The 13,574-nt window shown below is 31.5% G+C and overlaps 1 protein-coding gene across 1 annotated transcript; it reads right to left on the bottom strand.

The window, feature by feature from the left end:
* Positions 1–345: 345 nt before the first annotated feature.
* On the bottom strand, positions 346–1,788 carry LOC126885466 (putative uncharacterized protein DDB_G0282133). The gene has a single exon (XM_050652038.1). The coding sequence runs from the start codon at positions 1,786–1,788 to the stop codon at positions 346–348; it is 1,443 nt and encodes a 480-aa protein (XP_050507995.1).
* Positions 1,789–13,574: the final 11,786 nt, after the last annotated feature.

The following is a 13,574-nucleotide window of genomic DNA, read 5'->3' as shown; positions in this document are numbered from 1 at the left end:
CCATGTCCTCAATTATAAAACAATTTATCAAATATTCTCTATTTTTAAATCTCAATGTCAAACCAATAGCCTCATTCGTAGTCGAAATCTTTTTTGAATTAGCACTCACTAACCTTATTCGAGAAATATTATACTTTTGAGAATTTAGTCCTAAATCCTTTATCAATTGTTTATTAATTAATGATACCTCTGAACCATTGTCCAAAAGGATATCCAACCTTTTATTTTTAATATACCCCTGTACCATAACCAAATTATTGCGCCCGTATTCAACCTTTTTTTTCGTCAAAGTGATAAATTCCCTAGGGTGAGTATATATTCCTGAATTTGATTTTATCCCTGTTTTTAGTGAGTGCTCTCCCGAAAAGACGGCCCTGCTCTATTGCTTTCTACTTTCACATTGTCTATTTCTTGGTGTCCTTGTTCATCTTCTCCTTCTCTGATTAAACTTAGATTGTTTATTTCTCTGTTTTGTTCTCTTCCTTGTCCATTGTGGTTGTTATATTGGTTTCCTCTGTTAAAATTTTCCCTTCCTGTATTTGGCTGACATGGTTGACTGTTATAATTTCTCCCATTGTTTTGAAATCTATTTTGCTGATATCCATTTCTATTCTGCTCATATCTATTTTGATGAAAATTGTTTGTATATCTTTGACCTTCGTTATCCCTATATCCATTGTATCGGTATGTATTTTCATTACGAGACGGTCTGTAGTTTTGTGTTCGGTTTGTTTGGTTGTTCCCATTGTTTTCCGTTTGCCTACGTGTCCTTCTTTCTTTTCTTCGAGCCTCTCTTACAACTAAGAACTGGCATAAACTGTCCATGTCCCTATATCCTTGCAAGGTGAGATAGTCTTCCATTGTATTGTCAAAATGTCTTGCTATCAATTCAACTAGCTGTTCTTCCGAATAATTATAATTTAAATATTGCCCACTAGCGTATACTTGTAATGCATATTTCTCTTCGGACATTCCTAGTTTTTCATCATATTTCCCATTTTGTAGTTCACTATTCACGACCATCTGTTTCTCTTTTCCCCAATAATATCTCAAAAATTTTCTTTCAAATTCTTCCCAATCTTGTAACTCATTTTGCTTACTGTCGAACCATAATGCTGCTCCATCCTTAAAATGATTCCTTATCATATCCTTAACCTCTTCAAACTCTTCATATCCTTGTTTTTTATTTTTAAGCATCCTAATAAACGGGACTGGGTGCTGTTTCTTTATATCCCCGCCAAATTGGACCTTATTTTCTGCTCCATTGTGTATAATTACTTGTCTTCTTTCTCCAGTATTATGTTGTGTTTTTACTTCCAATAGTTTCTTATCCATTTTTTTAAATCTATCCTCTATTTCCTCTTCTCTACCTTCTACATGTTTCTCCAAATTATGTAGTTTCTTGGTAAGTTTTTCTAAATTTTGGCTAATTTCCTTTGTTTTCTGCTCTACTTCATGTTTAATCTGCTGTAAATACATTTGTACCTCCTTTTTATGCTGTTCTAGTCTCTGCTCCATTTGTTTAAAACCTAGATCTTGTCGTTTACTGTTTTCGTCTATAAGTTTTTCTATTCTTGCTGCTTGTTTTTTACTGTTTTCTTCCTGTCTTTGACTGTTTTCTTCCTGTATCTGTAGCATTTGTAATATCCTATCCATTGTTGACATTTCTGTGGTACTCTCCTTGATTGTTGTTTCTGTAATACTAATTTCTTCGTCTACATTTTCTATTCCTTCCTCGCTATAACGTTCTTCTGTTTCCTTTTGTTTTTTGTTGAGTCTTGTCTCCATTTTCTTTCCTTTTTCTGGACTTAACAATGTGAACGTACAAACCAACCGAACTATTAACTTTGCCTATTCCACAAGAATGTTGATCAAATAAAAATATCTAGTTATGTAAAAAAATTGTTCCAAGATTATTCAAAGCGAAAAAGGTTTGAATAATAAAAATCAAAAATACTTTGTCTAAATTTGGCAGAGAGAAAAAAAAAATTAGAAAATCCTGTAAGAATGTATATATTTTCCAGTACACTTTGTCTGGGTATTGGTGTTTCTGCTTTTGCCTCACACGCTTGGGCGACAATATTGTTTTGATTCTACTTATTGATATCTACTTTGATTGGACTAGCTCAATTTAATAAATTTATCTCAGGGTTTTACATCATCCAATCGCAGAAATGCAAAACCAATACTCAGAAAAAACTCATGGAAAAATAAAATTAAAAAAAATAAAATATAACCGTATATTAAAGAAAAATTAATTATACCAAATAATTCAAACACAAATGTTTAATAATAGAATAAACTGTGAAAACAGACAATCTATGAATCTAGAAATGCTTGTGCAAAATAATGGAAACAATTCTGAAAAATACCGCAAATTATTTTGAAATCAAAATTACCCAGTATGAATACAAATTAAATTATAACTAGTAAACAAAAGTCAATTTAAAAATCACGAAAAGGTTTCTGTGAAAGTTTATGTCAATTTAAAAATCACGAAAAAGTTTATGTTCCATTTCACTTGAGTCTCCACATAGAGGTCGATGCAACCAAAGAAAACCAAAAGTGTGGCAAACAGAGACTATTGATGGAGAGAACAATGTATTTTGGATACCTTAGTACAGCTGCTTTCACTTGACATTTAATTTTCTTTTGACTTCCAAAAATAACATTTTTACTTTGTGCTTTTTATATACGGGCACCTATAAGGCTTTTTAATTTACGAAGACCGACACTTGTTACTCATTCTTCAACAGTACCTTCTATTTCAGCTCTCTAAAACACACCGCCTCTCATTCTTCTCTTGTCAAAAAAAGATCAAAAAAATTCTGACATCTTTCAAACTATATCCTCCCTTCCGTTCCATTCGTCCAAACAAATATCCTTACTACGTCATATATCAAGGCCTCCAAACGCTTTTGCCGCTAATTGTTCTTAGAAACACTGTCTATTGAATGTAACCGCACTGTTAACATGATAAACGCATTTGTCCAAAATTCATAGAATTATTTTAACATTATGAAAAAAAAAAACTTATATCTTACAACACAATACTGGGTAATTGAAATCGGTATCTATTTTACAGGGTGAATGAAAAAATTAAATATTAAAAAAAAACTATTTTAAAGTAATAGAAATTATCATACAATTAGATAATTAGATTTTCTTCTTTTTCCTCTCTGCTTTTCTTTATCTATGACAATATATATATATATATATATATATATATATATATATATATATATATATATATATATATATATATATATATATATATATATATATAAACTAGAAATGATCACAGCTGATTAGTAATTATCAATTTACAAATTATTGGGTTAACAGCTGAAATGGAAGACTCAGTGTACTCTTTTCTACGATTCCAATATTTCGTTAACAGTCGTTAACATCATCAGGGACGCTGAAATAATATTAAAGGTATAATAGTGAAACTGGGTATTAAAAAATAACTCACCAGTTTGAGATTTTAGTCAACGATGTTATAAATGTGTAAAAAAAGCGGCATTAACAAAAAGAATTGCAGTGAATGTTATTAAAAATTAAAAATATAACAATAAAAAAGATAAAAAATGGAACTATAATATAAATAACTATGTTAAAAACCACTAATTATTAAAATTTTTAAATTCGTCGCACAGAAAGGTATTAGAGACAATTATGTCAATATACTGTCAATTATGACAGAAATAGGTAGTATATTATGAACTAGAATCTAAACTAAAATCTTTATTGCATTTAAGTTTTTATCAAGTTCAAGAAGGAAAGAATAGATCTCTGTTAATTGTTTAATATCTGTTCTTTTATTAATTGTCTGTTCATTCTGATAAATAAATGCCATTTCAAGAAAAGTTCTTTTGTGATAGTTCTTTTCATTTGTTAAAATTTTTACAGATTCAAAATCCATATTATGGCTTTCATTTACAACATGTGTAGCTAAAGAGCACCTGTCTGGATATAATCTACAATCACTTTTATGACTTGTCATACGATCTTTTACTCGTCTAGTTGTCTGGCCTATGTACTGTTTGTCACAATCAATACATGGTATACTGTAAACTACATCAGTTAATAGCTCTTTTGGAGATCTATCTTTCATCTTTGAAAATCAGCTATTAATAGTTAAAACTGGTTTATTGAAATTTATTGAAATATTGGAATCGTAGAAAAGAGTACACTGAGTCTTCCATTTCAGCTGTTAACCCAATAATTTGTAAATTGATATATATATATATATATATATATATATATATATATATATATATATATATATATGTTACACTTGAAGTTTCCGCGGGAGCTATATGTGCTTTCTGTTGTTTTCCGGGTTTGACTCCGCGTTGAATAATTTTGGTTTTAAGAAAAACCATTATTTTGACGACGTTTCGGCAAGATCTCACTTGCCATTGTCAAGTCAGGTAGTTCCGCTTCTCGCTGCTGCTGGAAGTAGACTGAATTTTTATTCACGATACCGTAACTTATATAGTTGATCCTGATGCATTTGCTTGACCTGCGCGTCTCTTGGATCTTGTGATTGGTCCAGTATATGTTGGGGGGTCTGGAAGGGTGACACGCGTAGATGTCGCTGCTTGATTTATTTTGGTCTTTTTCTTCAATACCGTTTTCCATGTTGTAGGAAGCCGTTGCGCATCATCTCTTTGTTTATGAAGGAAATAGAACAGCGGGCAATAGAAACAGCTGAATACAAACCTAAACTTTGGCTTAGATACGTGGATGACACTTTTATCATCTGGACCCACGGAGAAGAAAAACTAAAGGCATTTTTAGAACACATAAAATTCAGTTTACTATGGAGCTGGAAGAAAACGATCAAATACCATTCTTAGATGTGTTAATAATAAAGAAACAAGACGGGCACATAAGCCATACAGTATATCGGAAACCGACACATACCGATAGATATCTAAATGCTGCTTCACACCACCATCCTGCACAATTACATTTAGTCATCAAGACCTTGATTACAAGATCCGAAAGACTGACAGACCAAGAACATCAAAATGAAGAAATGCACAATGTGAAAACAGCGTTAAGAGAAAACGGCTTCTCAACATACACCATCGAAAAAGCTCAAAATGTTCGAAGAAGAATGAAGGACCCAACAGAAGACGAAAAACCGACCGGCAAAACCAGTCTGCCATATGTGAAGGGTACAACAGAAAAAATAGGAAGAGTGCTGAGAAAACATAACATAGAAACGATATATAACACCGACAGAAAGATCTCAACTATTCTACCAACACCAAAAACCAAAATATCGTTAGAAAGTCAAGGAGTATACGAGATTCCGTATGGGGATTGTGGAAAGTCGTACATTGGACAGACCAACCGAAGAATCCATGTAAGACGAGAAGAACACCGAAATGCCATCGAAAGGGGAGAAACCACGTCATCCCTTGCACAACAATGTCACAAATACAGGACATACAATAAACGTGAACCAAACAACGATATTAGCTAACATAGAAATAAAAAGAAAACGCGAAATCAGAGAATCGATAGAAATCGAAAGAAATCCCAACGGTCTAAACCAAAGAGATGATGCGCAACGGCTTCCTACAACATGGAAAACGGTATTGAAGAAAAAGACCAAAATAAATCAAGCAGCGACATCTACGCGTGTCACCCTTCCAGACCCCCCAACATATACTGGACCAATCACAAGATCCAAGAGACGCGCAGGTCAAGCAAATGCATCAGGATCAACTATATAAGTTACGGTATCGTGAATAAAAATTCAGTCTACTTCCAGCAGCAGCGAGAAGCGGAACTACCTGACTTGACAATGGCAAGTGAGATCTTGCCGAAACGTCGTCAAAATAATGGTTTTTCTCAAAACCAAAATTATTCAACGCGGAGTCAAACCCGGAAAACAACAGAAAGCACATATAGCTCCCGCGGAAACTTCAAGTGTAACATAATTAACCTCTACGGGGTGGAAATTCTACCAGACATTAGAAGATACGAAAAACTACGATCGAAACGAAGGACGTTGTTATGCAACCTTACGTTTTTAGAACGATGTTGTGACGAAAGCATTATACCGACTTGTATGAAGCTCACTTTTCACAAAAACAACTATAAAACGAAAAACATTTTAAGAAGGGCAAGCCTGGGGCTTATTAGAGAAGCGATCCATGATACCAGACGAGACATCGACAAAATGAATTCAGAATCATTACAGCTGCATCTTAAACTAAGTAACACAATCCATCCAACATTATGGAATTTCTTTGAACAACTGACAAACTTTCGAGCAGAAACAGATGCTGATCTCACTAAGACCAAACAAATTAAAAAGTTTGAAAATTTGTTACTACAACAGCGGCCAAAAAAGAAAGAAAAATCACAAATAGAAACAAACAAATTAGTATATAACTTTTCAAACCTGACACTGGATGAACCCACGAAGAGTGTTCTTGCAAAAGGTTTCAATTTTGCTGTTGCACCTACACACATTCCCGTAGAAAATATCATTACTGAGGTAGAGACTACAATTACTAGTCTCCCAACAGAAAATATCATTACTGAGGTAGAGACTACAATTACTAGTCTCCCAACAGAAACAGCCGAGATCATACGCCAAGACGTATCAAAAATATTAAGAACAGCTAAACCACCAAAAAGAAATTTAACACGGGAAGAGAAAGAAGCCTTACATAATTTGAAGAACAACAAAGAAATCATCGTGCTTCCAGCTGACAAAGGCAACGCTACGGTAGTAATGGATATTCAAGACTACGAAACAAAAATAAACGACATCTTAAATGATACAACATATCAAAGCATCTCGTCAGACCCGACAACATATCTAGAGAAAATAACAAAAGCCAAGATCAAAGCCTCAAATATCAAGAAAGAACAACAGGTCCATCTCATACCTAGAGAGAAATCATCAAGATGCCCAAAATTTTACGGCCTACCCAAGGTACACAAGGCAGGATTACCACTGCGACCAATTGTGAGCTCCATCGGATCTCCCTTACAACCGCTGGCAAAATTTCTGGCTCAACAGCTGCAACCATACGCGGAGGAAGCGGATTCTTACGTCAAGAACGCGAGCCACTTCATCGAGCGTATAAAAGGTGTGACTCTTGAGCCGGGACATTTACTAGTCAGCTTCGATGTAGTCTCACTTTTCACGAATGTTCCTATAGATGAATCACTGGACATCATAAGCAAAAAGTATCCAATATCGCCGGATACTCTAAACCTAACCAAACACTGTTTAAATAACACATATTTCATCTATAAGGAACAAAGATATAAACAAGTTGAGGGAGCACCGATGGGTTCCCCACTGTCACCAGTAATAGCGAACTTGTTTATGAAGGAAATAGAACAGCGGGCAATAGAAACAGCTGAATACAAACCTAAACTTTGGCTTAGATACGTGGATGACACTTTTATCATCTGGACCCACGGAGAAGAAAAACTAAAGGCATTTTTAGAACACATAAAATTCAGTTTACTATGGAGCTGGAAGAAAACGATCAAATACCATTCTTAGATGTGTTAATAATAAAGAAACAAGACGGGCACATAGGCCATACAGTATATCGGAAACCGACACATACCGATAGATATCTAAATGCTGCTTCACACCACCATCCTGCACAATTACATTCAGTCATCAAGACCTTGATTACAAGATCCGAAAGACTGACAGACCAAGAACATCAAAATGAAGAAATGCACAATGTGAAAACAGCGTTAAGAGAAAACGGCTTTTCAACATACACCATCGAAAAAGCTCAAAATGCTCGAAGAAGAATGAAGGACCCAACAGAAGACGAAAAACCGATCGGCAAAACCATTATGCCATATGTGAAGGGTACAACAGAAAAAATAGGGAGAGTGCTGAGAAAACATAACATAGAAACGATATTTAACACCGACAGAAAGATCTCAACTATTCTACCAACACCAAAATCCAAAATATCGTTAGAAAGTCAAGGAGTATACGAGATTCCGTGTGGGGATTGTGGAAAGTCGTACATTGGACAGACCAACCGAAGAATCCATGTAAGACGAGAAGGACACCGAAATGCCATGGAAAGGGGAGAAACCACGTCATCCCTTGCACAACATGTCGCAAATACAGGACATACAATAAACCTGAACCAAACAACGATGTTAGCTAACATAGAAATAAAAAGAAAACGCGAAATCAGAGAATCGATAGAAATCGAAAGAAATCCCAACGGTCTAAACCAAAGAGATGATGCGCAACGGCTTCCTACAACATGGAAAACGGTATTGAAGAAAAAGACCAAAATAAATCAAGCAGCGACATCTACGCGTGCCACCCTTCCAGACCCCCCAACATATACTGGACCAATCACAAGATCCAAGAAACGCGCAGGTCAAGCAAATGCATCAGGATCAACTATATAAGTTACGGTATCGTGAATAAAAATTCATTCTACTTCCAGCAGCAGCGAGAAGCGGAACTACCTGACTTGACAATGGCAAGTGAGATCTTGCCGAAACGTCGTCAAAATAATGGTTTTTCTCAAAACCAAAATTATTCAACGCGGAATCAAACCCGGAAAACAACAGAAAGCATATATATATATATATATATATATATATATATATATATATATATATATATATATATATATATATATATATATATATATATTTATATATATATATTATTATATATTTTAATTATTTATTTATTAATCAATAATTAGCAATTATTATATATTTTATTATTTAATTAAATATATTAAATATTTTATTTTTATTTTATTTTTATTATTATTATTTATTATATTAATTATTTTATATTTATTTACAATTTTTCTTATATTATTAAACACTTTTTGTTATATCATTATTGCATTTTATTTTATTTATTGATTTGTATTGAATCTATTGGGCGCCATCTATTGAGAAATTATTGTACCTACCAGCTCAGTTGATGTTTGAATCCATATATTGCAGGAAACTCTTTTCTTTAGAGGTGTGGGGTGAAATTAATTCTGTAAGAGGGATTAAGGACAAAATTGTGCAAATGTGTAACCAAAAAGATTGAAGAACACACTGTGATGGAAAATTTTATAAATATATTTAAGTGAAATAAAAAAATACGCTTAATGCAACATCAATTTAGGTAAATACACAGAATAGTGTTAAATGTTTAATATTAGAACATGTCTATGATACATACTTTGGTTTATATATATTTTTATTCGCCACATGAAGGCATAGGAAACAAAATGGAAGGTCAGTGACTCTGAAAATTTGTGTGATTATGGAATATAAACCAATTTATGTAAGTAAAGAATATTTCTATCTTAAATTTATTTTACCAAAGCGGTAAATGATATTAAACTTATTAATTTTTTATTTTGATCATGCATGCTTTTCTTTTCAATTTCTAATTAATCATGATATCATGTTATAGTTTTGTAATGTCACCTGATAATTGTCCATCGAAGCCCTATTTTATCTTCCAACACTTCCAGATGCTGCTTTTCCGTTGAAATCCAGGCTCTCCCAAGTCCATTCAGCTTACAATCCCATTTTAAGTGACTTTTTAAAGTCCAATCTGCTTAAAAACACTTTCCATACGAAAAGTAACCCTTAATGTTTATTTTTGAATACTTTTTTGATTACATTTTCCGAAATTTCTATTTTAAAATCAAAATCTTTTGGGAATAGCTTCACAAAGCGTCTGTCCCCTTCGAATCTCTAGAAGCTTCTTCTTGAATTCAATTTTTTAAGCTTGGCTTCTTTTTTTACAGCCAATCATATTTAAACAAATTAATAATTCATGCTTTGGAAATTTAAATGAACCAATGAAATAATTTTACAAATTATGACATTTAGTCAAAATGGTATTTTTTATCTAAAATTTGGAAATATTTGCCTATATGGTGATTTTATTCTCTTATTTTAGTAAAATTGAATTAAAGAATTAAATTCATTGAACTTTATAGATTCTTTTCATATATTTTGCATATTTGAGGATACTCCCAATAAATTGTTATAACCACTTAATGCGAACACTGTCCGTACACTTTCTATACCTTTAATCACTACCTCTACAAATTAAAGTCCAAATATTTTCACTATTAATACATATAAAGTACTGAAATAACTTTCATATTATTCAGAAATAAATTACCAATCGATAGTGCATTAGCCATATCTCAGAAAATCATTTTTCTTTGTTAAAATTGATATCGAATTCTGACATTTCCCAAACCTACAACTTTAATGAACTATTTTCAACATTTTGGTCAAATTAACATTAATAAAATCTAAAATTGATCTAACTATTATTCTAAATTTTTAGATTGGAACCTCTTCTAAGATACTTTCATAAATTTATAAACTTAACCAAATCATGGAGACCGTAGTACATCAATGAACATTTTCTCCAAGTGATCTTTAGAAAAAAATAATTTTTTATGATTATTAAACAGAAACAAGGTCATCATGGAACAAATTTGTAAGTTATTCTTTTGGTAAGACTAAATTTCAAACTACTGCATGTTTAGCAACAAATTCATACATTCAATGCCTTTTAAATAGCTTCCTTTATATAGTACGGTCTTTTTCAAACTTTCTTGTTACTTAAACTGTATAACTCTAAATAAATTCATTTTATAACTATTAAATTAATTAAAATGCAACTTTAACTTTAATTTCCTTTAGTACTCTCATTCTATTCAACTCTCCAAACCAATCACGTTTCTCGAACAAAACCTATATCAAGATACTTACTTAACTGCTTTGGGCAGTGCAAAATCATTAAATTGTTTATTATTTAACTTATTCTATCAATTTGGTATCTTAAAATCATGACAATATATATATATATATATATATATATATATATATATATATATATATATATATATATATATAAATCTGTAGGAAATATCAGGTATGTGGTCTATATTAAAAAATCTTTATTTTTTCTAAAAACTCAATATTTCGCACATTTTTTTGATGGCTTCTTCAGGAGTATACTGTAACAACAATTTTAACAACTTACAAAGACGTACAAACTAGATTTTAAAATACTTACAGAAAGTTAAAAGATTTCACAAATAAATAACATTGACATTAAAATAAAAATTGTTACTGTCATATATTAAAATGCATCTTAAAATTAATATAAGGAAAGGTCTGAAGCACGTTCGTTACAGTAATAAGGCAAAACACATAAAATGACTCAAACGCAAAAAATAACAACAAAAGAACAATTAGAGGAATACTATTACTTTAATTATTAAGGTTAGTTGTTTATTAAGGCGAGTGTTAACTTAATTATTATTGTAAATTTTATTCAATATATTACAATATATGTTACTTAACTGTCCAGTGTCTGTTTTGTAATTTAAAGTTTTTTTTATTTTTGTTAATGTGATACATCTCCAGAAATGATTAATTATTTATATGGGAAATAAGCCACAATTAAAATGAAAAAAATAATTTTATTAACGTTTCGACGCCCAAATCGGGTGCCGTTGTCAAAATACAAAATATTACTAAAATAAACAAAAGTGTTGTTGCTAAGCAAAAAAATTCTTCTAATAATTTATTTAATCTCACTCATTTATATTGGCAATTCAGACATATATTATACATTTTAAAGTAGAAGACTTTAAAATGATATTGCCAATATTTATGAGTTGCGTTCCTGGGACGACTTACTGAAAGATAGTTCATTCGATTACATGAAATTAACCCCAACTCAAGAATATCCGTCATAGAAAATTATAGCATGTGATATGTCTTTAAAAAGACAACCAAATGCAACGACAGTAAAATTCTCGAGTTAGAGACTTCATAGTAAATCACAAGGGAAAACCAGGAAAAACCCTGTGATACTATCCCGACATCGTAAGTATTTTGTCTTACATTAATTTACTCTCAAAAAATAATACCAAATTCTGACTTGTAATATGTTTAAATTATAAATAATATTAATAATACTAGATATATAAGTAATACTAAAATATAAAATATGTACTAGCTCGATATTATTGACTTACTAATCTTGGTATTTTCTTTCTATTGACTTCCTCTTTCAGTATGGGTAACCACATCCTACTGCATTCTACCGAGGAATTTGCGACACAATTGGTTTCATTTAGCATAATTAGAGCCGCTTCTTTGATTTTTTTCTTTTTACTATCTGCTTCTTTCAGGACTATACTTGAATCTCTCCACTGAACTCTATGTTCATTATCCCATGCGTGTTGACATATTTGAGATCTCTCAAATTCTCTATTTTTAATATAAGATTGATATTCACTTATTCTAACGTCTAATGGTCTTGATGTCTCACCTAAATAAAATTGTTCGCATTCACAAGGTATTTTATAAATGCAATTCTTTGTTCTTTCTTGATCATTGTTAGGTTTAGTTTTAGATAGAATAGATCTCAATGTGTTTGTTGTTTTGAATGTTGTTGAAATGTTGAATTTATTTCCTATTGTTTTAAGTTTCTCGGATAGTCCTTTTATATATGGTATTGATATTTTCCTCGTATTATTTCTGGTGAATGTTGTAGGATCCCGTTCTAAGTTGTTCTGTTCCATTCGATCCAATCTTGACAATTCCTTATTTATAAACGATAAAGGATAATCATTTTTTAATAAAACAGATGTTAACAATTGTTTTTCTGCTAAAAAGGAATTTTCGTTAGAACAAGTAATTTTGGCTCTATCATATAAGGATTTAATGATTCCCTTTTTAACGTTGATGTTGTGATTTGACTTGTAATTGAGATATCTGTTGGTGTGTGTTGGTTTTTTTTTATACACTTGAGTCTCATATCCAATATCCTTCTTTGAGATCAAAACATCGAGGAAAGGTAGGCTGTTATTGTATTCCTTTTCCATTGTAAATTTTATTGTCTCTTCTTGATCGTTTATAATATTCAGGAACGTATCCAACAATTCTGATCTATGAGGCCATATTGAAAACACATCATCTACATATCTCCACCATACTGTGGGTTTTAAATTTTGTTTAGAAATAATATTAGTTTCGAAATCCTCCATAAATATATTAGCCAATAATGGAGATAAAGAAGAGCCCATTGCTAGACCAAAATTTTGTTTATAGAATTCATTGTTTAGTTGAAAATAGGTATTATGGGTACATAATGTCAATAACTCCATTATAGCTGATACATTTAGTCTTGTCCTAGTTGCCAATGTATTATCATTCTCTAATTTCGTTTTGATTATGTTTAAAGTTTTATCTAATGGTACATTTGTAAATAAACTGTTTATGTCAAAACTTACTAAAATATTATTTGGATTAAATTCAATAGTTGATAATTTGTTTAAAAAATGTTTTGTATTTTTTATAAAAGTGTCATCATTATTAGCAAATGGTTTTAGAATGTTTAATAAGAATTTTGATAGGTCACTACAAGGAGAATTGATGGTACTACAAATGGGTCTAAGTGGTATGTTCGCTTTATGAATTTTCGGCACTCCATAAAAATGTGGTGTCTTACTGTAGTGAGGTGTCATTAATTTTCTTTGATAGTATGT

Source organism: Diabrotica virgifera, chromosome 5, assembly GCF_917563875.1.
Source record: "Diabrotica virgifera virgifera chromosome 5, PGI_DIABVI_V3a".
Classification (NCBI taxonomy): domain Eukaryota; kingdom Metazoa; phylum Arthropoda; class Insecta; order Coleoptera; family Chrysomelidae; genus Diabrotica; species Diabrotica virgifera.
This window is presented reverse-complemented; position numbering and strand designations above follow the sequence as displayed.